General features: G+C 39.2%; 2 protein-coding genes and 1 long non-coding RNA gene across 3 annotated transcripts; 2 read left to right on the forward strand and 1 right to left on the reverse strand.

The window, feature by feature from the left end:
* Window positions 1-2705: 2705 nt before the first annotated feature.
* LOC104086768 (uncharacterized) lies at window positions 2706-3425 on the forward strand. The gene has a single exon (XM_009591101.3). The coding sequence runs from the start codon at window positions 2706-2708 to the stop codon at window positions 3423-3425; it is 720 nt and encodes a 239-aa protein (XP_009589396.2).
* A 3654-nt stretch (window positions 3426-7079) lies between these two features.
* On the forward strand, window positions 7080-11269 carry LOC104086769 (uncharacterized). The gene is made up of 3 exons (XR_684178.4): window positions 7080-7525; window positions 7932-8032; window positions 11021-11269. It is a non-coding gene; the product is annotated as an uncharacterized lncRNA (long non-coding RNA).
* Window positions 11270-22311: 11042 nt separating this feature from the next.
* LOC104120644 (uncharacterized) lies at window positions 22312-23364 on the reverse strand. The gene is made up of 2 exons (XM_009632446.2): window positions 22680-23364; window positions 22312-22631 (listed from the first exon to the last, which is right to left on the reverse strand). The coding sequence occupies exons 1-2, from the start codon at window positions 23362-23364 to the stop codon at window positions 22312-22314; spliced, it is 1005 nt and encodes a 334-aa protein (XP_009630741.2).
* Window positions 23365-25351: the final 1987 nt, after the last annotated feature.

The following is a 25351-nucleotide window of genomic DNA, read 5'->3' on the forward strand; positions in this document are numbered from 1 at the left end:
AAATTAAGGGTCTTAGGCACATGTGATTTCTTACACAATTCGACATGCTAATTTTCATTAGAATTACGTTTTTAAATCATAACATATTAACACACAGCCCATGCTTAATCACCTTCTCAAGTAGTAACTCAACATAACAAGAACATTTGGAATACAATTGAACACATATATCTTTCGATACAAGGCTTATTCGAAATAATCATTTTATAATGAGCAACACGGGACTTACAAGGATATTGTGGGGTTCAATTCTAAGAGAAGAGTTTAGCCAACATACCTTGCCTCGAGCTTTTTAAATTACTACAATATTCCAGAAATCTTAGCCACTTCGATCTATTTAGAGATATAGCAAAATTGAACACAAATTAGGAAGGAGTTCATAGTTCCAGCTTACTTGAGTATTTTTATCAAACACTAGGTGTGCATTAAGGTTTCAAGGTCCTCCTATGGTAGATTCTTTCACCCCACTATTCAAAGTTTATCCAAAAGAGCTCAACAATCTTCCCACTACCCTTGATGGTACATGCATGTAAAATAAACAACTCTCACACCCAAGAATTGCTTGGCTTATTACCTATTTTCAGTTAAAATCACGAAATTGAGGGTTATGGAGTAGAACCTTACCTCTAGGATGAAGACCTAGTGAATTCTTCTTGCAAATTCTTCAACTTTGAGAAAAAATTGATGAATGGTGAGCTTAAGAACTTTCCCTCTCACTCTATGGCACTCCCTCTCTCTAGAAATATATGTTTTTCCCTTTTAAAATGATCCCCAAGGCTGTTTTATAAGAATGAGGACGGGTTCAAAAATTAGAAAAAATGAAGCACCGATGCAGGTCTGCGGTCGCATATGCGACCGCATAATACTTTTGCGGTCTATCTCCGGAACTGGGCACTCCTGCCTCACTCTGCGATCGGTCTGCGGTCCGCAGACCTATTCTGCGGCCGCAGAACGTTCCTCTGAAATTTTTTATGTTGGATCTGCGAGGGGTGATGCGGCCCGCAAAATGATTATGCGGTCGCATAATGGTCCAAAAATTTTGCCCAAACTTCTGCCTCGGTCTGCGGCAGATATGCGGTCCGCAGATCAGTTCTGCGACCGCAGAATGGACCGTAGAAAACGCCCTGTATTTCTAAATTTTTCTTCAACTCCCCAACGCACTGTTCAACCCAAAAAGTCCGAACCGCGGCGGCACCACGAAACCCCGAATCTTAGGTAAAATTTTACGGGGCCTTACATTATTCGGTTCGGTAACTTCGATTTATTCGGTTTGAATACTAACAAATGCATAGAGTCATAAACTATAATATTCTTAATTAAAGTACTCAAAAATACAAAACTAAAAACAACAAAAGTTTTGTCCAAACCCAGCAAATGTCAACCTAGATAGAGAAAATTGCACATAAAGGAATAACTTTGATCATTAGAAATATCTTCTTACTTGCTTAGAGTTAATCGATGAACTTAGAGAATAAAGAAAAGTAAAATTTTAAATTTTTTTTATTTATGTTATAATTAATAATATATGTTTTGTGTAATATAATATATATTTCGGTACGGTATCGGTATTTCGGTATTTAATTTTAAAATATAAAATACCATACCTAATATCATATTTTTTTAAAAACATAAACCAAATACCATACCGAATACCAAAAAATTGAATATCAAATATCAAAATTTTCGATTTTAGTATGGTAATTCGATATTTATCAAATTAAACACGGCTCTAGTTTTGGCACCAAGATAAAAAGCAAAATAAAACACGATAATGGGATAGTTAATCAATATTACTTTCGCTTCAAAGGAAATAACGAGATTCGGCAAACGAGCTTTTGCTGAGAATTTCTGAATTTTTTTTCTTCTTATTCTGTTTGAAATATAATTTACATATTAAAAAAATGTAATCGTGATGAAAAATATTATTGACTCCTTATCAATAGTAGTGTCATTTTCTTGAGATGCTCTTTTGAATAGTAAATTCAATATTTTCTGCGTGGAATTAAGTTGTATATAAACATTTTAGAGATTATTCAAGAATATCATTGTTGTAGCAGATTAGTTAATTACCATTTTTATTGGGTTATCAGCTAATAATTATCATAATAATTTTCTCTGTGATTACTTTATAGATAACTTGATTGTATAACTATTTTTGTGCTAAAAGTAAACCCTATACGAATAAGTCAATATGTCTTATTAAACTTTATTTACAATTCTTATTTTTACCACAGCAATCCAAAGGTCAAACAAGCATCCACACGACCACACCCAAACTAAGACCTCTCCTTTTCCAGTTTGTACTATAAAAAAAACCATACTAAATTCTTTCGGCTTTCGGGAGCCCACATTTCGTTACCTACTTACCACATTAGTCAAATCCTATATGTGAAACGCATGACTATTTACTTGTTTTCATTAAATAATTTGGCATTCTCGTAAATAATTTCCACCATTATGGGCAGAGTTAATATATCTTAATTATTTACTAGGGCAAAAAACACGTTGTTTGGTCTACCAACATTTGCCCGAAAAGCTTAGTTATCCGTGGTTAAGTATCCTGGAATAAGCTTAACCATGGTTAAGTTATTGTCTCCCCCTTTTTAAGCAGCCTTTATAAACAATCTAAGATAGAGCAAACAAGAAGACGAAAGAACAAGTTATCAAGAATAGAGAGAAATTCACAGCATATATAGCTTATTATGATGGCGTTTTATTTAGATGAAGAAGAAGTGTGGAGATGTCCAAAACACCCTTCGAAGCGACGGAGGAATGGAGTTTGCCCGGTTTGTCTCAAGGACAGGCTCGTCATTCTTTGCCCTGACTGTGCTAACGTACGCCCCTGTGCATGCTACGCCTCTGCGTCGTCGTCTTCTTCCTCCGCTTCCTCTTCGTTTTCTCTCTTCTCCTCATCCTCCGGTCGTAGCGGCGGCGGCGGAGGAGGAGGAGGTGGTGGTTGCGAAGGAATTGGCTCCGTCGCACGAGTTTCGAAGCTTGTAGAAAGTGAGCCGGCGTTCCAGAGATCAAGATCCGCCGGAATTCCGTTCCTCCGATCGCGAGACAAAAATTCCGCCGCCCGGAGAAATCAGCCGCCGATTTGTAACGACAAGATTATCAAAACGCCGTCGGTTTGGTCGGTTTTCAAGTTGAGTAAGAGTAAGAGAAGCGGAGAATTAAAGAAGGAAGAAGTGAAAGGAAAAGCGAATGTGAAAGCGAATATTCATCATGTCAATATTATTAACGAATTTAGTGATAGTAGAATTGATGATTTTGCGAGGATGATGAATAGATCAAGATCAATGAGTGTGGCGATAACGTCAGTTTCCGGCGCCGGTGAGTCGCCGTCGAAGTCGAAAGGATGGCATTTTCCAAGTCCAATGAAAGTCTTCCGTCAATCGAAACGTTCGCCTTTGTACAGAGGTTGAGTTTTCATTTTTTTTATTTGTTTTTTTCTTTTTTAGTTTCTATTTTTGAGTATTCAGAATATTACAAGGCAGTATTGAGTACTGTATGAAGGAATTTCAAGTAAGTAAATGACAAAAATAGTTTCATTTCTTATGGATATGAATTGTAATGAAATAACAATTGTGCGACTGTTTTAGAAGGAACTGGAAATTTTGCAATACAGTTTCATGTTTATTAGATCTCCATTGTATTTGTCTTCAATTTTCTTCATTTCGTTTTGTTTTTGGTCAATTTTATTTACCATATGGTTTTTGGTACGTGGAATTCTGTATATAAATAAGGACTACAAATTTACAAACAAAATTCTGCATGAAGATGAACAGGGTACTAGCAACGGTTTAGCATTTTGGCCCTTCTTCTCTTTTGGAGGCCCACAGAGCATCATTATCTCAACGTTTTTTTTCCTTTGTTACTAATTTTTTTTCCTTCATATTTACACCTTCGGTATTTACACCATTAATTTGTACTACTATAAATTAGTATTTAGTAGTAGTAAAACTTTCTACAAGTTTAAATGTTTAATGACATAATGTTAGTAGCCTTCGTAGTAGAGAGATTCTTTTACGATATGGTCGATATTCAATTGCTCTCAGGGACTCTGTTCTAATTTGATTTAATGGATCTTAATTCCCTGGACACATATGTCTGGCCTGCATTTTTTATATAATGGTATCGTTTGGTTCAGTTTGCATACATTTCAATTATTCAACCAAGTAGCTTCTAGCGGCACTAGAGCTGTCAAAACAGGCCGGGCCAGCCCAACTCAACCCAAGTCTCGTAGGCTTTTTATTTTGGTGGGTTAGGCCGGCCCGGCCCGTCGTATGAATGAGCCTTAAAATTGCTAGCCCAATCCAGCCCTAAAAGGGTCGCGAGTTAGGACGGGCCGGTCCTTCAATATTTTTTAGAAAAAAGAATTTTTTTAAATCCTTAAATATTTTTTCATGACATAGTCGACTAATCATGTAAGCAACTTCTGTTTGCTTAGAGCGTATAAAAAGTTTGATATTTGACGAGGAATCTCGTAATTGAAATGCAAATTCTTTATATCTCTAGCTCTTCCTTTTTAAAGTTAAATGAATATTTTCTTAATACTTTTCTTTCATTTTTCTCAGATTCAGGGATTGCGTCAATAAGTTTATATGTTGAGGTTTTTTAATTTAGGATTAACATCATTTGCTGATTTTATCATTATAGTCCATAAAAAATTTAAAATTTCTGAAATTTGCTAGTGGTCAATTTTTTTTTTTTTTTTGTGTATTTAAAATTGATATTTTTCTATACTGAATAACATTTTAAATATTAATAATATATTAAAGTAATTCAAACTTATCATTGGCCACTTAAAGTAATATTTTCTTTTGATAAAAGATTATTATTGGCCACCTAAAACTTTTCGAGTTCGTTATTAATTAAGCAAAAGAAAAACTAATTTTGTCATATTACATGCATGTCAAAAATCTAAATTCTAGTTGATATGGAAGGGTAAATGAATAATCTAGGGGTGGGGAATGAGGATTATAATTAATATTTTTTTAGTTTTTACTTTTTTTAAATATTAAATATTTAATAGTTAATTAGTTTTTGGCCCACGGGCTTGCCAGACCCAACCTCGGTCAAGCCTCAAGGACCAGCGGGCTGACTTGGGTCGGGCTTATAAGCCTCAATTTTAAATGGGCTCAAAAAATCCTAACTCAACCCTATCCAAATAGCGGGTTGGGTTGGGCTAGCCTCACGGGCCAAGCCCATTTTGACTCGGCACATATCTCCTCCGAAGCTTAGATAGATTAAAAATACAAATTACTTCATGTTAATTTTGTTTGCTCTAAGTTAAATCCTAACTTTTCATGACTTTATCTACTTTATTAATTGCTAGACCACCATCCAAATACCTATGTCTGGGCCGTTCATACATTAGAGGAACATTAACTTTTAGAGTTGGATGTTGGTTCACCTTTGACTGGAATTGAGTGTTTGACAGTTTAGTCTTATGAGCTATACTTTAGTCACTCTACCATCAAAATCTTTATCTGATGATTGGTTTTGAGGATGGTAAAATCAATAAATGTACCACATTCTTAATCTTAACCATTTAATTTGTTCATCGTTTCAGCTCTTTTTTTTACTTATTTCACATTAGTCTTGAAATAGATGAATAAAATATGCCCTTGCAATAAAATAATGGAAGAAAGAAAAATATTATGATCCCCCGATCTTTATTCGGCTTACAGAATCTTATGTGAATTATTTTATGAGCAAAATAACATGTAACCTTCTATGGAGTAGATTCCGTGGTATAAGATATCTAGACTAGGTTATTTTATATGTTTTTGATACAGAAGGTTGCAAGTGGCCCTACATCTTAGGATCATATCAATAGCAATGAAGAAAATTGATTCTGTTAAATGGACAGTTTTGGTTAGTTAATGTCGACTTATGATTGAAATACTCTATTGGAGTGTCACATAACATAACAATAATAATAAGTAGGTATATATGAATGTTATGGTTGTCTAATTATTATGACCATACTGCTGGCCTGGAGAGATTGCAAAGCAAATTGAAACAATAGCACATGCAAGGAGTTGTCTTTTTTTTTTTACACAAATCCAAACCATATCAGTTCAATAGATTAGGTATTAAATCATGTCCAATGAAATGGGGTCCCTTCCTATCTTCAGCCTATGCCAAAAAGTAGTCATGAGGCCCTTTTGAAGAAGAATTTAAGAGAAACTATTATGAGTTCAGAATTGTTTTTTGGACTACGGGCATTTGAATTTAAACACAAACTTGTAGTAGTAATGGAGATCAGTTTGTCCCATGACTAACTTTTAAGCAACTTTTGTCCTAAACAAAGCAGTTTAAAGTAAAATTTTCAAATACTACACTCCAGCTCATGAAAAGTTAAGTGACTACAAATTAACGACTCAGATATTTCAACTATTTCAATAAACACACATTTTTTACTTTCAAATTAGCCAATCATGAGTGTATATATATATATATATATATATATATATATATATATATATATATATACACATAGCAATAATGGAGGAAAACACACAGAAGTATAATAAGCTAATCGCAGTCAAATCATATAACAATATGCACAAATAGAGCATATGAAGTGACACACTCTATGCAGGGCTGCTCAATAAAATTGGTGGCTTATAGCCAAGTTTAATATGAGGCATTTTGTTTTATAAAAAAATCATATTAATTTTTTATTTAAACTCTATTTTTCTAACTTTTTGAGATATAAAGTTATTAATATACATTTTTATAAGCCATTTGATCTCAACCGAGACATTGTTGATCTTAAATAATAGAACGTGATTCAAGAGGTTTATCAAAATAAATTGTTGATGCTTCAATATGTTTGCAGCAATTCTTGAAACTTGAGAAAAAATAAAAAATAATAATAAATGCACAACATATAATCTATCTATTATTAAAAGAAAAGAAGTTGCCATGAAAATTTGCCAAGTGTCGTGCGGAGAAATTGACATGTCTCATTTTTAGGACAAAATTAGTTGATTTAGGTTAGTTAGTTACGTACTTTATTTGAAATTTGAATTTAAAAAATATTAACTAATACTTCAGGTTGTATTACAAACGCAATTAACAAAATCCCTTTTTCTTCTTCGCTCTACAAACCCTAGCCTCCCCAACATCTCCAAAATCTCTCTCTCTAAACCCGTACAATGAAATACGTAGGGCAAAGATTTCATCTTCCCAAATCAAGAAGAAAAAAAACCCTCCAATGCTGGGATTCCATCAAATGATTCGAATTAAAAACCCCAAAATCAAACCGAGTATATGTTTTACGACAACCGCCATTTGCAACGGCTTACCGCATTGCAGGCACATATTTTAATTGTAAAGTTATGGCGTGTTGCATCCCCCAATCTCGCACCACGATCTCAACTCCTAACCCACCAACCCATCTGCACCGATTTATCATTAGGATGATTTTACAGCCTTTTGAAATTAGTTTCCGACTTCCCAATTTAAATATATGTTATATGTTTTATTCTTTCTTCCTTCATGACTACTAGAGGTGAGTATAGAATTTGTAATTCATGAACAGTTCTTAAATTTCTGCAACAAATAATTAAGTACAATTCTCTTCGATATTCGATCTCAAAATTCTCACAAGCTATTTTTTATGCTTGCCTGACAAATAATTAAGTACAATAGAGAAAAAAGCAAAATTATATACTACACTCACCATTTTACCGTGGATAATACATAACATATGTTTTTGCTTACATTTGGTGATTGGGTACATAAGTTGCAGAGATGTTCTTTATCTTTTGCAAGGTATTGTTTCATCACTTTTCTAAAGAGTCCATAGTCTGTGCATATTCACATGGTCTAGGCAAATTTCTTCAGTTCTCTTTGCACTTTAGATCATCCTTGATAGTTTAACGTGTCTTTACGAGAAAAATCATATTTTTCTGTAGGTACATCGGAACTATAATCCCATTTTTGATATAGGGAAGCAGACTTCTTGGACTACAATATATAGAAGAATCAAGTTCAGATTCGCAGTAGATTTATACAGGTATTTTTCTGAACTCGGTTTCGAATTTCTTGTATTATGCTTTTTACAGCTTCAAGCATCCCACAATCTCGCACCACGATTTCAATTCCTAACCCACTAACTCTTCTGGGTTGGATTTTCAGTAACATGATTTTATAGCTTTTTGAAATCAGTTTTCTACTTCCCTTCTCCCTTGTGCACATATGTAACAACCCGGCCGGTCGTTTTAAGAGTTGTAGCCTCGTTCCCTCATTTACTGCTCATTTTATGCTTAATAGTTATTATGTGACTTGCCGGGGTAGTTGGTTTAGTTCCGAAAATATTTTGATATGAGTTGAGATGCTTAGTCTCAAGGTTTGAAAGCTTAAGTTGAAAAGGGTAATCAGATATGAATTATGTATAAATGGTTCCGGAATAGAGTTTTGATAGTTCCGATAGTTTCGTTGGGTGATATTGGACTTAGGAGTATATCCGGATAGTAATTTGGAGGTCTGTAGTTGAATTAGTTAGGCTTGAAATGGCGAAAGTTAGAAAATTATAGGCTTTGGAAGTTTAGAAGTTTGACCGAGAGTTGACTATGTGGTTACCGGGATCGGATTGTGGTTCCGGGAGTTAGAGTAGGTCCATTGTGTCATTTATGACTTGTCTGCAAAATTTGAGCTCTATCGGACTTGATTTGATAGGTTTCAACTTCGATTGTAGAAGTTAGAATTCCTTAGTTTTCATTAGGCTTGAATTGGGGTATGATTCGTGTTTTTGATATTGTTTGATATGATTTGAGGGCTCGACTAAGTTTGTATCGTGTTTTAGTGTTACAACCCATGTATTCGTATGTAAGAGTACGTCGTAAGTCAATTGATATAAGCTCAGAAATGAAATCATCTTTGAAAAGTTTACAAAGTTAGTTAATCATGTTAATGTGGAGGTTACAAATATTTAAGATCATGAATACCAAGTACCAAGAGGGTTTGAAGGCTTAGAAGCTAAACTAATTGAAGAAAATAAGTTTTGTCGAAAGTCGACAAGTTGGGAATGTTATATATAACATGTATTTTTGGGGTAAGACTAGGGTGCTTAACATTATAAGGAGATTATATTAAGAGTTATTTTAGTCGTATGATAGTCGTGTATTATGTTTTGAAGTCTAGCGAGTTGTGGAACAAAAGTTGGAAAAGGTCATCATAAGTTGGATTCATAAATGTGTTGAACCTTAAGTCAAATGTAGTTGAGCTTTTCTCCCAATATACTTGGAATTAGGGGATGATCTCCATACCAAAATTGAAGATATACGAGTCTAGTTTCTAACGCATTAAATCGTTCATCAATACGACATCGGAGTAGAGAGATATTCACGTTTTCACGAGACCGCGCAAGTAGCTCTCAATGGGACCCACTTAGGCGGTGGACGACCCTTGAACATTTTAAAGAGCTTGGACGGCTTATTTTTTGTCATTTTCGACCAAGGACAGTTCCCAAAGCCTCTCAACACCTCTCTACCAGTTCTCAAGGGTTCCAAGTCGAATCCAATGGTGTTTTACCTAAACCTAACCTCAAAAGTTAGGCTAAGTGAAGAAGAGAGTCTCTATGGTGTTGTGATGTGATTAAGGATGCTTATAAGCTAAGAAAAGCTTTGGTTCGAGTTTTTCCAGATTATTTAAAGTATGTATAACACCCTTTTCTTGGGATTAATCTTATCTATGTGTTGGTTAAGTTATTTGGATGAAGAATTATAAGATAGAACTTGAAGTTGTATAAGAATTTGTTGTCTCTTATTGGACTATTTTGGAGTTGTATATATGACTTCATATGGCTGAAAATCGAGGGGAATAGCTTGGTTATAATGTTCTTATTGTTGTTATGCTTGTCAATATGTTGAGTATGTTGATGATGTTGTAATTAGGAGAAGACCCAACCACACAATACCTAAAAGTTATTCATGATCGTTGTTTTATCTTGTATGGATGGTTGATGTTACATTTATGATGGATATAAGGTTGGAATGTCATGTCAATATATATGTTTATATGATGGACCTATTGTTGGTTTTGTAAGTATAGGGGATATGGGAAAAAGAGTTGGGATTTGGTTCCAATCCAAGCTTGTCGCTCGTCGTGTTAAATAGCAGTTTTGTGTGTGACGTTTGTGCACTTGTTGTTGTGTTGATTGATTAGTGTTGTTGGGCTGTTGTTATATGGTATTGGAGAAGGCCCTTGTTACGGGGAGATGCCACCCAAATTTACATAAACGAGCTACTAGCTTAAGTTACGGACTTAGCCTTTACTCAACACCGATTTTGAATCTCCTTATGCTATGGTAGATTGAGTGGAGTTGTTTGAAAAGTTGCTTGTAAGCTATTAAGGACTCAACGAGGTTAAGGTATGTTAAGACTAAACCTTTTCTTCATTTTGGCATTATCTCGTAACTACATGAGTTTGATAACAAGACATAAAGAGAAGTTCGTATTCCTGAACTTATGTACATTATCCTAGTCTCATAAGTTATAGTATTCTCCCTTATCGAAACTTTATATTCAGTTAAGTATTATTTTCTTCCAGTCAAGAGAGCATAGAGTCTATATATATACAGTATTATAGTACTTTCACCACCATCAAGCTATAATCGATGGGCAGGACCCTATTGGGCAACCTTTGATCAGATGGTAAGTTATATACCGAACCTACTGTAGCCAAGCGCCTATGAGCGAGCCCAGAATAGCCGAGATACAGAGCCTAATATAGCCAAACGCCTATGAGCGAGCCTACTACGACAGAGCAGTTATATGTACCGAGCCTTATAGGGCCAGACAACTATTTTATTTACTATATTGATAGAGTTGAGTCAGTATCAACAGGTAAGCATATTTCAGATCATCTTTGACTCCCAGTTACTTTCAGTTATTATATTATCAATTCAGTTTCAGCTTTCAATTATTTTGTTGCCTTACATACTCGGTACATTATTTCGTACTGACATCCCTTTTGCTGGGGATGCTGTATTTCATGCCTGCAGGACCTGATAGACAGCTGGATAGACCTTCCCAGCAGACAGAGTCAAATATTAGCTTGGTTGGTAAGCTCCATTCCCTCGGAGTTACCAGGTCTAGACCTTGGAGTCTATTTTATAAATACAGGTTTGATGGGTAGGTCGAGGCCTTGTCCCGACCATTGTACAATTCAGTTTTCTTTAGAGGCTTGTAGATGAGTCCTGTATATTTTGTATATCAGTAGATATATTCATATTTGTATGAGCTTTTCGGTATGTTTAACCCTCAGATGAGAGAGACGATACTTTCAGATGATTCAGAATATGGCCTCATCGGCCTAAGTTGAGGGTTACCCCTCCAGAGTTCACAATTACAGAGTGGTACGCTCGGGCCAAATATGGAACCAGGTGCCGGCCATGCCTCCCTAGGTTTGGGGCGTGACAAACTTGGTATCAGAGCAGTTCTATCCTAGGGAGTCTACAAGCCGTGTCTAGTAGAGCCTTGTTTATAGATGTGTTGTGCACCACATTATATAAAGAGGAAGCTAAAAGGCATTTAGGAATCTGTTACCCTTCTTTCAAATCCAAATCGTGCTATAGATCTGAGTCATAAGACTTCGAGTCAAGACTTATGTTTGCTAATGATATAGAGATGTTTTCAATTAGAAAAAAATTACAGCTAGCCAGAGGGCTAATATAGCAACAAGTAAGGGCACTAATTGAGAGAGAGTTCTTGACGACGTGGCCCTGTTTGAGGCCCTATTAGACCGTGCATACCAGATGTGCAAATTTCCAGCTTAAGACCCTAAGATGGGAATATCAAATACACCCCGTGAATAGCAGGCCATGGGAGTATCATAAGGTAAAAGTTTAAGTTTCAACATGTAATTGAAGCAAGGTGAAGGAGGGTACGAGGTATCCTGTTAGTGAAGATTATTAATATTTACAATTCAGGCAGAGAAATACAATTACTCTGAGTTTACTTCCAACAGTAATAGAGGTATGTACAATTGGCCACACCCATCTCAGTTATGCCCAATGGAAGCTAGATGGGATATCAGGATCCAGTTGGGGTTAGAGTAACCCAAAATTGTGGAATGAGCCAGGGGAGCTAAAAGTGAAACAAGGTTTTGTTGAAGTTTTCAGAATAATGTGATAGACAGAAATATTGGCAGGAGAATAAGAAGAGAGTAAATGAAGCATTACAAGTAAGGTATGATAAATGGGTGATAACGGTAAATCAAAATATGACAAGATGACAGAGTCTATAGTCAAGTGAAGGAAAAGACAATAGATGACATGCCTTGAGACAATAAGAGAGTATAAGCTGGTGACTCCCACGTGATTACCAACAAGCTAAGTTAGACCCCGGGAGTAATAAAAATTAGTATGGGCTAGTAAACAAGATAAAACCGAACATGATTTAGGGACTGAAGGATTTGATAATAGTCATCATCGTGAGAATTTCAGAGATCGCATTTCGGCAATGATAGAATGGACAACGGAAGAATAACCTTTAAAGGTCATTCAGGAAGACGCTTCCCTAAAGCAAGCACTGTGAGCAGAGTTAAGATTAAGAAACTAAGTGTGCCAGTTACACTAGGTGTCACCCTCGCACGTAAGAAATTCAGTTATCTATGGTAGAGAAGGGTTACCGCAAAGTGAGTAAGAGTCAGTGAAGACGTGAAAAGACGCCAAGGATGAAGAGGTAAAGCATATATAGGTAAATCTTCATAGCATTAAATGCCAGTACTCCCCTAAAGGGGGGAAGACGGTGTGATCTGGTATTAAGTCGGAGTTATGTAGTTCAAGTAGCTATGGAATAGTAAAGAAAGAATGCGGTAAAAGGCAAAAGGAATAAGATTGCATTTATTTAGATCCTACAGATATGTTACGACTCCAGAACATTGTTCAAGCACGATGTCGGGGAGAGGCAGTAAGGGTTCTCGACCAGGATGTTATTGATAAATAAGTGTGAATGGACACTTGATACATTAGGAGCCAGTGCGAAAGGCAAGTTAAGACAAAAGACATAATCCAAGAGAGTTTACACAGAATATAGATATGAGCATGGACTGACGAGTAGTTAGTAGTTGATCCAGGAAGAGCCTAGTTATGGCTAGACAAGAGGTCTCAAATAAATCAACAGATCATGCAAGATAAACGTAGTGAAACCCAGCACAGAAAATTCTGCCTCACAGATATGACATCGTAATCCTTGAGAAATATTCAGATAGGAGTTGGGGTAGTTACAGGTATCGTATCAGTATTACAGAAATAAAAGAGAGTGCCATTGGGGAGATAGTCAAAATTTTAGTTCAAAAGTAACCCTACGAGCACAAGGGCGCAGAGGTAAGTAACTAAGGATAATTATAGGTGAGTAAGTACATCAAAACTTTTGTTGGGTATACGATGTAAAAAGCTCCCATGTTTACATGAGTCAGAGGGTCTTTCTTAAATGCTACAACGAAAGACTAGCTGAGAAAATAAGAAAGAAGGATTCAACATAAGCATAGTGACCTAAAGAAGAAATGATCTGGTAATAACAGTCTCACTACAACATTATATGCACTCTAAAACAAAGTAGCACCTGTCGTGACTAAGGAACAGGGAGTAAAATCAAAAGTAATATTCAAGATCATATGAGTTGCACGAAATTCAAATAGGTGTGGGCACTAAGATAAGCCAAATATTCATGCAACAAGTGACAGAACGACCAGGAAAAGTAATTGGTTACTTTTAAAGAAAGCCGAGAAGGCACGAAAGGAATTATTCGATCAATGACCCAGAGTTAGTTACATTATGAACGCACTTAATATTTCGGACTATTATCCACGCAGCACATATGTTGACATTCCTACAGCTATAGGAGACTCCGGTATAAGTTAAAAGAAAGAATTGAGTCCACCTCACAGACAATGGATTGAATTGTTAGAAGATTATATTATGGATGTTCCATAGCGCCCACGAAAGGCGAAAGCAATAACTAATACCCTGAGCCCCAGATCGAAAGATAGCTTAAGCCTATTTAAAGGCTGAGAGAGAAGAAGAAACTAAAGAGTTACATCAGCTAAGTAAATCAAGAGTCTGATTATTAGATCTAGATAATTATAGAAATCATGATTCAGAACATTGCAGAATCACTCTTAATATCGGAGGTACGATATAAATAGTACAACGACCATATTCTATAACGGCTCTAAAATAAAGCCAGTTGGAAAATTACCAGCCTCATAAGGAGTAAGTATAAAGCTCTCACCGGATTGTGTATGCACTAGAGGTGCAAGTATTATAGTAGAGCTTTAAGTTGTGGACGTGAATTCCACTTATGTGGAAGGAAGGTTATGAAAACGACAGAAGATACAATGCAAGATTCAAAGATAAGAAAGGTAAAGGTAAAGAAGGTAGAGATACTAAAGTGCAGAAGGTTGTGAATAGTCCAAACTTCAGACAGTAAAGACAGTTGCCTAGATGGAAAGGACAACAATAAAGTATTTGTAAGAGCTATAGGTTATGAGACTGATAAGCGCATCAGTCAACATTCGAGGACGAATGTTCCAAAGGGGGAAATGATGTTACAACCCATGTATTCGTATGTAAGAGTACGTCATAAGTCAATTGATGTAAGCTCAGAAATGAAATCATCTTTGAAAGGTTTACAGAGTTAGTTAATCACATTAATGTGAAGGTTACAAATATTTAAGATCATGAATACCAAGAGGGTTTGAAGGCTTAGAGGCTAAACTAATTGAAGAAAATAAGTTTCGTCGAAAGTCGACAAGTTGGGAATGTTATAACATGTATTTTTGGGGTGAGACTAGGGTGCTTAACATTATAAGGAGACTATGTTATGAGTTATTTTAGTCGTATGATAGTCGTGTGTTATGTTTTGAAGTCTAGTGAGTTGTGGAGCAAAAGTTGGAAAAGGTCATCACAAGTTGCATTCATAAATGTGTGAAACTTAAGTAAAATGTAGCTGAGCTTTTCTCCCAATATACTTGGAATTAGGGGATGATCTCCCTACCAAATTGAAGATATACGAGTCTAGTTTCTAACGTATTAAACCGTTCATAGATACGACATCGGAGTAGAGAGATATTCGTATTTTTGCTAGACCGCGCAAGTAGCTCTCAATGGGACCCACTTAGGTGGTTGACGACCCTTGAACCTTTTAAAGGGCTTGGTCCCAATCCAAGCTTGCCACTCATCGTGTTAAATAAAAGTTTTGTGTGTGACGTTTGTGCACTTGTTGTTATGTAGATTGATTGGTGTTGTTGGGCTGTTGTTATATGGTATTGGAGAAGGCCCTTGTTACAGGGGAGATGCCGCTCAAATTTACATAAAGGAGCTACTAGCTTAAGTTACGGACTTAGCCTTTACTCAGCACCGATTTTGAATCTCCTTATGCTATGGTAGACTGAGTGGAGTTGTTTGAAGAGTTGCTTGGAAGCTATTAAGGATTCAACGAGGTTAAGGTATGTTAAGACTAAACCTTTCCTTCATTTGGGCATGATCCCGTAACTACATGAGTTTGATAACGAGACATAAAGAGAAGTTCGTATTCCTGAACTTATGTACATTATCCTAGTCTCATAAGTTATATATTCTCCTTTATCGGTACTTTATATTCAGTTAAGTATTATTTTCTTCCAGTCAAGAGAGCGGAGGGTCTATATATATATATATATATACAATATTACAATACTTTTACCACCATCGAGCTATAATCGATGGACAGGCCCCTATTGGGCAACCTCTGATAAGATGGTAAGTTATACACCGAGCCTACTATAGCTGAGCGCCTATGAGCGAGCCTAGAATGGCCGAGATACAGAGCCTAGTATGGCCGAGCGCCTATGAGCGAGCCTATTACAGCAGAGTAGTTATATGTACCGAGCCTTATAAGGCCGGACAACTATTTTATTTACTATATTGAGAGAGTTGAGTCAGTATCAACAGGTAAGCATATCTTCAGATCATATTTGACTCCCAGTTACTTTCAGTTATTATATTATTATTTCAGTTTCAGCTTTCAGTTATTTTGTTGCCTTACATACTCGGTACATCTTTTCGTATTGACATCCCTTTTGCTGGGGGGATGTTGTATTTCATGCCTGCAGGACCTGATAGGCCGCTGGATAGACCTTTCTAGCAGACAGAGTCAAACATTAGCTTAGTTGGTAAGCTCTATTCCCTCGGAGTTACCAGGTCTAGACCTTGGAGTCTATTTTATATATACAGGTTTGATGGGTAGGTCAAGGCCCTGTCCCGACCATGGTACAGTTAAGTTATCTTTAGAGGCTTGTAGACGAGTCCTGTATATTTTGTATATCAGTAGATGTTCATAGCGGCCTCATCAGCTATATATATATATATATATATATATATATATATATATATATATATATATATATATATATATATATATATATATATTCATATTTGTATGAGCTTTTGGGTATGTTTACCCCTCAGATGAGAGAGGCGATACTTTTAGATAATTCAGAATATGGCCTCATCAGCCTAAGTTGAGGGTTACCCCTCCAAAGTTCACAGTTACAGAGTGGTACGCTCGGGCCAAATATGGCATCGGGTGCCGGCCACACCTCCCTAGGTTTGGGGCGTGACATTTAGGACTAGTTGGTGTGTTTGGTTGAGGTCCCGGGGGCCTCGGGTGGAGTTCAGATTGTTAACGGATCAAGTTTGGATTTTGAAAGACTGCTGAAGCTCACCAGGTCTGGTGCAATCGCACCTGCGGAGTTTTGATCGCAGGTGCGAGCTCGCAGGTGTGAGTAGGGGAGTGCAGTTGCGGCCTTGAGAGGAGTGTGCAATGGTCGCAGGTGTGAGGGAATTTCCGCACCTACAAGGTCGCAGATGCGGAGTAAGGTGCGCAGAAGCAGGTTTAGAGAGGAAGCTATGGGGCGCAGATGCGGACTCGCACCTGCGTATGTGGGATCGTAGAAGCGAAGGCAGAGATCCCAGGCTTGGTCATAGAAGTAGAGAAATGTCCGTACCTGCGGGACAGCAGATGCGGTTAAGTGGGTCGCAGGTGCGAAAGCATTGCAGTGTTATATCCGAGGGTTTCGTGATTTTTCTCCTTTTGGACTTTGCAAACTCGAATTGGGGCGATTTTTGAGAGGGATTTTGAGGGGTTTCTTGAGGTTAGTCACTTGTGATCATTTTTATTCAATAATTTTGGTTCCCCATTGAAATTTCCACCTAGTTTGTGTGTTTTTGAGGTGTAATTTTAGGAGTTGAGGCTAGGAATTTGGAGATTTTAATTTGGGGATTTGAGTGGTGATTTGGTATCAGAATTTGGTAAACTTGGTATGGTTGGACTCGTGGTGGAATGGGCTTCTAGATTTTGTGACTTTTATTGGATTCTGAGACGTGAGCCCGAGGGTCGGCTTTGAGTTGACTTTTTGACTTTTGATTAAGAATTTAGTATTTTCTTATGGAATTGATTCCTATAGCTTGAGTTGATCGTATCGAATTGTTTGTGGCTAGATTCGAGGTGTTCGGAGGTCGATTCGAGGTAAGAACTTGTTGGAGTAGAGTTTTGTACAGTTTGAGGTAAGTAACACTTCTAAACTTGGTTCTGAAAGTATGAAACCCCGAATTTTATGTTATGTTCTTTGTGTTGAGTTGACGCACATGCTAGGTGACGGGCGTGCAGGCGTGCACTGTAAGAATTGTGACTTGGTCAATTCCATGAATCTGTATAGTTGAATAATCTTGTTGTTACCCATATTTTCACCATGTGTTAGAACAATTGAGCTGTCAGTTATGTTAGAAATCCTGCTTAGGCTATGTGTTGGGACTCACAGAGGTCGTGTTACATGTTGAATTATTTGCTTAATTTTCCATTTTGTACTCAGTCACACCTATTATTTGCATATTATATCTCAGTCTCTGTTGTCCTTTATTGATACATCATATCATCATTATTTGGGTTGATTATCATGATTCTTGTGAGCCCGAGAGACTGGAGAGATTAATGATTGAGTGAGGTTGAGGATCTATTGTGATTGATATTCATGGGATCGGGCTGCACGACGCAACAGGCTTTATTGATTCATGCCGGGATTTGGCTTATTATAGCGTTTGGGATGGATCGGCCCCTCCAGAGTCTGCACATCCACAGTGGGCGTAGTTGCTAGCAATTTATTTACATTTGGGCTGGATCTGCCTTCATTTTATTTATATTTGGGCTGGATCTGCCATGGTTTTATTTGCATTTGGGCTGGATCTGCCCTGTTATGTGTTAACTTTTTATTGCAAAAACCTGAAAGGATGTCTAAATTCTTGTACCGTTACTTGCAGATTATGAATTTATGAGATATCACTATCATATTTTTCTGTAACCTTCCATACTGTTAATGTTGTATGTGGACTGTAATACTCGAACCCGTCACTGCTTTCAGTCCAAAAGTTAGATTTGTTACTTATTGAGTTGGTTGTACTCACGCTACACCCTGCACCTCAGGTGCAGGTCCAGGTGTTTCCGGTCACGGTGGTTGTTGATTAACAGAGTTCAGACATTTGGAGATCATCGAGGTAGCTGCTTGGGCGTCCGTATGCCTTGACTCTCCTCCCCTATCTTTCAGTTTATTTATTCAGTTATACTTTCTAGACAGTATACCAGACTATGTCCTTATGTAGATGCTCATGTACTCAGTGACACCCTAGTTTTGGGAAAACTTATGTATTGAGTTATGATATTCTATCCCGTTTTATGAGATTTTTTAATTATTTAAACTATTTTAGTATATTTCAAAGTTGAAGGTGTTGGAAATGCCTGAGTAGTCGGCTTGCCTAGTACCATGATAGGCGCCATCACGAAATATTGGGTTTTGGGTCGTGACAAGTTGGTATCAGAGCCTAGGTTACATAGGTCTCACGAGTCATGAGCAAGTTTAGCAGAGTCGTGTGGATCGGTATGGAGATGTCTGTACTTATCTTCGAGAGGCTGCTGAACCCTTAGGAAAACTTCACATTCTTGTACTCTTGTCGTGCGAATTTGTTGATTCCAGGAACTAAACTTCTGTTATTCTATTCTCTCACAGATGGTGAGGGCACGTGCTACCGGGCTAGATGGACACCCACTAGTACCATCAGCTAGGGCCACGAGAGGCCGGGGTCGCAGTAGGGGTCGCGGTAGGGGCAGAGGTGTAGCTCGTACAACAGCTAGACAATCACCTGCAGATCCCCAGCTCAGGAGCAGATTCTAGATGTGGTTGAGCCAGTGGGGCCAGTCCAGGCACCAGCTGTGCCCATTGTGATTGCAGGCCTTCAGGAGGCTTTGGCTCAAATATTGAATGTGTGTACTAGCCTTGCTCAGGCGGTTTCTGTTTAGACCGCGCCATCCACTTCTTAGGTAGGGGGAGGTACTCAGGCTCCCACCGCCCGTACTCCAGAGCAGGTGATGCAGGGACTTCAGACCCCGGAGGTACTACCAACCCAGTCGGTTACAGTTGCTCAGGCCTAGGTGGGTCCCGTTATGACTGATGATGAGCAGAGGAGACTAGAGAGATTTGGGAGGCTCTAGCCTCCATCATTTAGTGGGGCTGAGTCAGAGGATGCCCAGGACTTCTAGGCTAGGTGCCAGCGGATTCTTTGCACGACGGGTATTCTGGAGACCAGTGGGGTCTCATTCACTACTTTTCAATTTACTGGGGCTGCCTTCAGATGGTGGGAGGCCTATGAGAGGCGCAGACCAGTCGGTGCAGCACCACTTACATGGCATGAGTTCTCTATTCTCTTCTTGGAGAAGTTTGTGCCACAGACCGGTAGGGAGGAGCTGCACAGGTAGTTCGAGCAGCTACGTCAAGATGGCATGTCTGTGACCCAGTATTATATGAGGTTTTCAGAGTTGGCTTGTCACGTAGTTTGGTTGGTTCCCACTAAGAGGGAGAGGATTTAGAGGTTCATTGATGGCCTCTACTACCAGTACCGCTATGTTATGACTCGGGAGAGTGTATCAGGTGCTACGTTCGACGAGGTGGTCGATATTGCTCGGCGGCTGGAGATGGTTCGTAGTCAGGAGAGGGAGGCCAAGAGGCCTCGTGGTTCGGGTGGTTTCAGTGGTGTTCCTTCTGGGGGACAGTCCTACCACAACAGGGGTCATCCTTATAGGCCTGCTCAGATGGCTCGTCCAGCTCTTCGTGGTGCATCATCTAGCCATGGTTCGTACAATGCTAGACCGGGTCAGTCATCTCTCAGTGCTCTCCCAGCTCAGAGTTCATCTCGAGCCCCTTCAGTTCAGGGTTCATCTGCACCAGGTTCCTCTGGTAGTTATTCTGGTTCACAGGATTCGTCTTAGTATTTGCCACCATTTTTCGAGAGGGGATGTTTCGATTGTGGAGAGTTGGGTCATGTAAATAAGTTTTGTCCCCACCTTACGGGAGGTCTAGCTTAGCAGAGGAGTCAGGCCATGACTTCAGTACCAGTTGCTTCACCACCCGCTTTGCCAGCTCGGGGTAGGGCTCAGGCAGCTAGAGGTCACCCTAGAGGGGGAGGCCGATCAGGTGGCGGTCAGGCCCGATTCTATGCTATTCCTGCCAGACCAGATACCGTTGCTTCAGATACAGTGATCACATGTATTGTCTCAGTATGCCACAGTGATGCTTCTGTATTATTTGACGCTGGTTCCACTTATTCGTATGTATCATCATATTTTGCTGGTTATCTGGATATGCCCCGTGAGTCCTTAGCTTTATCTGTTCATGTATCTATGCCAGTGGGCGATACTATTGTTGTGGATCGTGTATATCAGTCATGTGTAGTGACTATTGAGGGATTGGAGACTAGAGTCGATCTCGTATTGCTTAGTATGGTTGATTTCGACGTGATCTTGAGTATGGATTGGTTGTCCCCATGTCATGCTATTCTGGATTGTCATGCTAAGACCATGACATTGGTGATGCCGAGTTTGCCAAGGATCGAGTGGAGAGGTTCTCTAGACTATGTTCCCAACAAGGTGATTCATATTTGAAGGCCCAATGGATGGTTGGGAAGGGGTGTTTGTCTTATTTGGCCTTTGTGAGGGATGTTGGTGCTGATACTTCTACTATTAACTCTGTTCCAGTGGTGTGAGACTTTCCGGATGTGTTTCCTGCAGAATTGCAGGGCATGCCGCCTAACATGGATATTGACTTTGGTATTGAATTGGTGCCGGGCACTCAGCCCATTTTTATTCCTCCGTATCGAATGGCACCAGATGAGTTACAGGGATTACAGGAATTAAAAGAACAGCTTTAGGAACTTCTTGATAAGGGGTTTATTAGGCCTAGTGTATTGCCTTGGGGTGCACCGGTTCTGTTTGTGAAGAAGAAGTATGGTACTATGCGAATGCGCATTGACTATAGGCAGTTGAACAAAGTTAAAATCAAGAACAAATATCCTTTGTTGCGTATTGATGACCTATTTGACCAGCTTCAAGGAGTGAGGGTGTTCTCTAAGATTGATTTGAGGTCTGGATATCACCAGTTGAAGATTCGGGACTCGGATATTCTAAAGACGGTATTCAGGACCCGTTATGGTCACTATGAGTTCCTTGTGATGTCTTTTGGGTTGATCAACGCCCCAGCCGCATTCATGCATCTAATGAACAATGTATTTCAGCCTTATCTCGACTCGTTTGTCATAGTATTCATTGATGATATCCTGGTCAACTCATGTAGCCAGGAGGAGCATGCCCAGCATTTGAGGATTGTACTACAGTGGCTGAGGGAGGAGAAGCTTTATGCCAAGTTCTCCAAGTGTGAGTTTTGGCTTAGTTCGGTGGTGTTCTTGGGGCATTTGGTGTCCAATGAGGGGATTAAGGTGGATCCAAAGAATATAGAGGCAGTTCAGAGTTGGCCCAGACCATCCTTACCTACGGAGATTCAGAGCTTTCTCGGCTTCGCCGGTTATTATCGTCGCTTCGTGGAGGGTTTCTTGTCTATTGCATCCCCTTTGACCAAATTGAACCAGAATGGTGCTCCTTTCAACTGGTCGGATGAGTGTGAGGAGAGCTTTCAGAAGCTCAAGACTGCCTTGACCACAACTCCAGTTCTAGTTTTGCCTTTAGCGTCAGGCTCTTATACAGTGTATTGTGATGCTTCTCGGATTGGTATTGGCTGTGTCTTGATGCAAGGGGTAGAGTGATTGCTTATGCTATGGGGATGGATAATGCATGCACCGCTTCCATCATCCACCATGATGCATTTGACATCGGTAACCATCGGCATTCGACTCGTCGAAGATGATACTTTCTTCGAGTCCGTCGTACCGTTCGCGAGTGATAGACTGCTTGAGTTTGTGAGTGGTGGTGAACTTTATGCCGTTGATAGAGGCTCGTCGCTGCCGCCAATGATTATGTTGATGGTACGAGCTGGCAATGGCGGCTTCGGCAAGCCTTGATGTTCACGTCCTCTGGCGAAGTTGGACCTCCCCTTATCGCTTAACAACTCTTTGAGGTGCCCTTGCCGTAACATGTTTACGACTTCCTGTTTAAGGGCGATGCAATCTTCTGTTTTGTGCCCGCATTCCTGGTGGAACTCACAGAGGGCGTCGAACTTTCTGGTGTTCGGATTTGATCTCATCTTTTGCAGACACTTCACTTTCATTCCGAGTTTCTCAAGAGCGTAGACTATTTCTGTAGGCGACACTCAAAAATTGTGAGCAGATAATAAAGGAGGCATACCTCTTTCATTCGGATAAGTCCCTGTCCTTGGTCTGGACGAGCCTTCTTCATAGTGGAGGGAGGGTGTGACAGCCGCCCTGACATATGGTTGGTGCCGTTCCTTGTTAGGTTGCGGAATCGAATGATCTCTTCTAGTACTGTCTCTTCGTTCTTTTCTAGATTCGGCTTGTACCGAGGTTATCCGGTGAGTTGCTCCGTTGAGATCGTCCTCATCTGCTCGGACCTCGACACAGTAAGCATTAAGGATTTCATCCCAAGTGGTTGGAGGATACTTCATCAATCGGCTCAACACTTTTCTAGTTGCTCTTAAACCCTCTCTACTCAGCCCGTTCTGAAAAGATGCGACTTCCATCCCTTCGGATACGTTTGGCAGAGTCATCCTTATTCTATTGAATCGGGCGAGAAAATCCCTTATTCCCTCTCCCAAGGATTGCTTAATAGAAAATATGTCATTTACTCTCGCCTCGGTCTTCTTGGCTCCGGCATGGGTGGTTACGAGCTTATCGGCCATTTCTTCAAAAGTTTCTATGGAGCGGGCTGGTAGTTGCGAATACCATGTTAATGCCCCTCCCATGAGGGTTTCACCAAACTTCTTCAGCAAAATGGAGGACACTTGTTCCTTGACGAGGTCATTGACTTTCACGGCGGTGACGTAGTGAGTCATATGATCTTCAGGATTGGTCATTCCTTCGTATATACTGAGGTAGGGTGGCATTTTTAAGGTCTTTGGTATGGCATGCAGGGCTGCATCATCACTGTACGGATGCTCTACGAACCTTCCGGTATCCCTTTTCGGCAGCAGCTTAGGAGAGCTCGGTATCTTGTCAACTCATTCTTGGTGTTCTTTCATCTGGTCTCGGAGTGCCTTGTTTTCATTCTCCATTTCTTCCATCCTCTTTAGAATAGCAGCGAGGGCATTGTCACTTGCACTATCAGTAATATTGTGAGTTATACTTGTCGTTGGAGGGAGAGGTCGGTTGCACTGCTTGTCTATTTGTTGTATCATGCAAGCCCTTGCGATTTCTGTAGGCCATGCCTCGAGGAGTTTTTCACAGCTAGGGGCGTCCCTTCCTCTGTAGACGCGGAGGCCCCTTTTCTGCTGGGTTTTGTTATGCTGCAGTGTGGAGGTGGCGACCTCTCTCGCCTAGGGGACGTGTTGGGCGTCGTGTCCTCACCTACTATTTCACAGCTTTCATTGATGACATTCATGAGGTTGGTTGGGAAGTCACTTGTTATTTTTGTCCTTTCTCCTTGGGGTAGGGTTTTGTATATACAAAGAAATTTGTATATACAAAGAAAGGAGATCTAGGGGTTTTTTGACGTTAGTGACTTGAGTTAATTGTAGTTCTAGAGGAAACTAAAAATTTAACTAAGAAATCCCCACAGACGGTGCCAAATTGTTTGACCAAAAATATAAATCTTGGTTCAAATAATTAAATTTATATAAAAGAGGGTTAATCTTAGCTAACAATATTACCCCTAAGATGGAGTTCTTAAAAAGCAACGAACACTATGTAGATATAATCGGATAGTAGCGGTTACATGCAATAAATATCCCAAGAAATCAAAGGCGACAATGTAGCATTCAATATCAATGAATAGCAGTAAATGACATTTAAGTAAATAGAACGAATGAGTCACCCAAGAAAGAATGGAATAAGTGGATGTTCTTTCTGACAATGATGAATGATAGACAATCCCTTGAATATTTGAGTTATTCTCGCATCTAGGGGAAAAGTATATACAAGAATCTCAGTGAAAAGGTGATGTTTATATCTTAGCAATGAGATCTGATTCTCTTTTTCAAGTCAAAGTGTGTTTTTTTAAAAATGAATAGCACATGCCCCCTATCATTATGTCTTCTTCTATTTATAGGGAACATGTTCCTAAAAGGAAAACCCTAATAGTACAAAGAGAATATCTACTAGAATATACTCTCTAATGTCATATCTTGAAAACTAGTCGTTATAATTCTGTCAAGAGTACTCAGCCTCGGCCCTGGTCCTTGTTGATTCCTCGACCATGGCCTTTGCTGATAATTAGATTACTTCAACACGCGGTGTCCCAAGAATGCTTTACTAACAACATTTTTGACTTAAGATGGATTTTGACCCATACAAAATCGACGTCAAAATCGAAAGCAATCACCATACAACCCAAACTTATCCAAAACTCGTCGGAATTTAACCAAACTTTGTGGACATGTCCAAAATCATCATACACACTTGTTGGAATAATTAAGACCCGATTCCGAGTCCGTTTACCCAAAAGTCAAACTTTGGTCAACTCTTCCAACTTAAAGCTTCTAAAACAAGAATCATTCTTTCAAATCAATCTCGAACAGCTCGAAAACCCCAACCAACCATACACGCAAGTCATAATACATAATATGAAGCTACTCAAAGTCTCAAACCACCGAAAGGAATGCTAAAGCTCAAAACGACTTGTCGGGTCGTTATATTCTCCCCCACTTAAACATATGTTCGTCCTCGAACGTGCCAAAAGTCGTTCCAAAGCCATCAAATTTCCATATAACATCACCATACACATAACCATGGGTGATCCAACGTCACCCCACTCCATATAAGCCCTAAAACACCACCTAACAAAGGATCCTTACTTCAACCTTAGTCCATAAACCTTAAAACCCAAATCCCCAACATCCGGAACTC

The sequence above is a fragment of the Nicotiana tomentosiformis genome, chromosome 8, assembly GCF_000390325.3.
Source record: "Nicotiana tomentosiformis chromosome 8, ASM39032v3, whole genome shotgun sequence".
Lineage (NCBI taxonomy): Eukaryota > Viridiplantae > Streptophyta > Magnoliopsida > Solanales > Solanaceae > Nicotiana > Nicotiana tomentosiformis.

Bases quoted from the DNA above. Each gene is read 5' to 3' on its own strand.
- LOC104086768 (XM_009591101.3), top strand. From the start codon at position 2,706: ATGGCGTTTTATTTAGATGAAGAAGAAGTGTGGAGATGTCCAAAACAC.
- LOC104120644 (XM_009632446.2), bottom strand. From the start codon at position 23,364: ATGACCAATCCTGAAGATCATATGACTCACTACGTCACCGCCGTGAAA. The intron at 22,632-22,679 runs GTATGCCTCCTT...TGTCGCCTACAG, and splicing joins GACTTATCCGAATGAAAGAG to AAATAGTCTACGCTCTTGAG.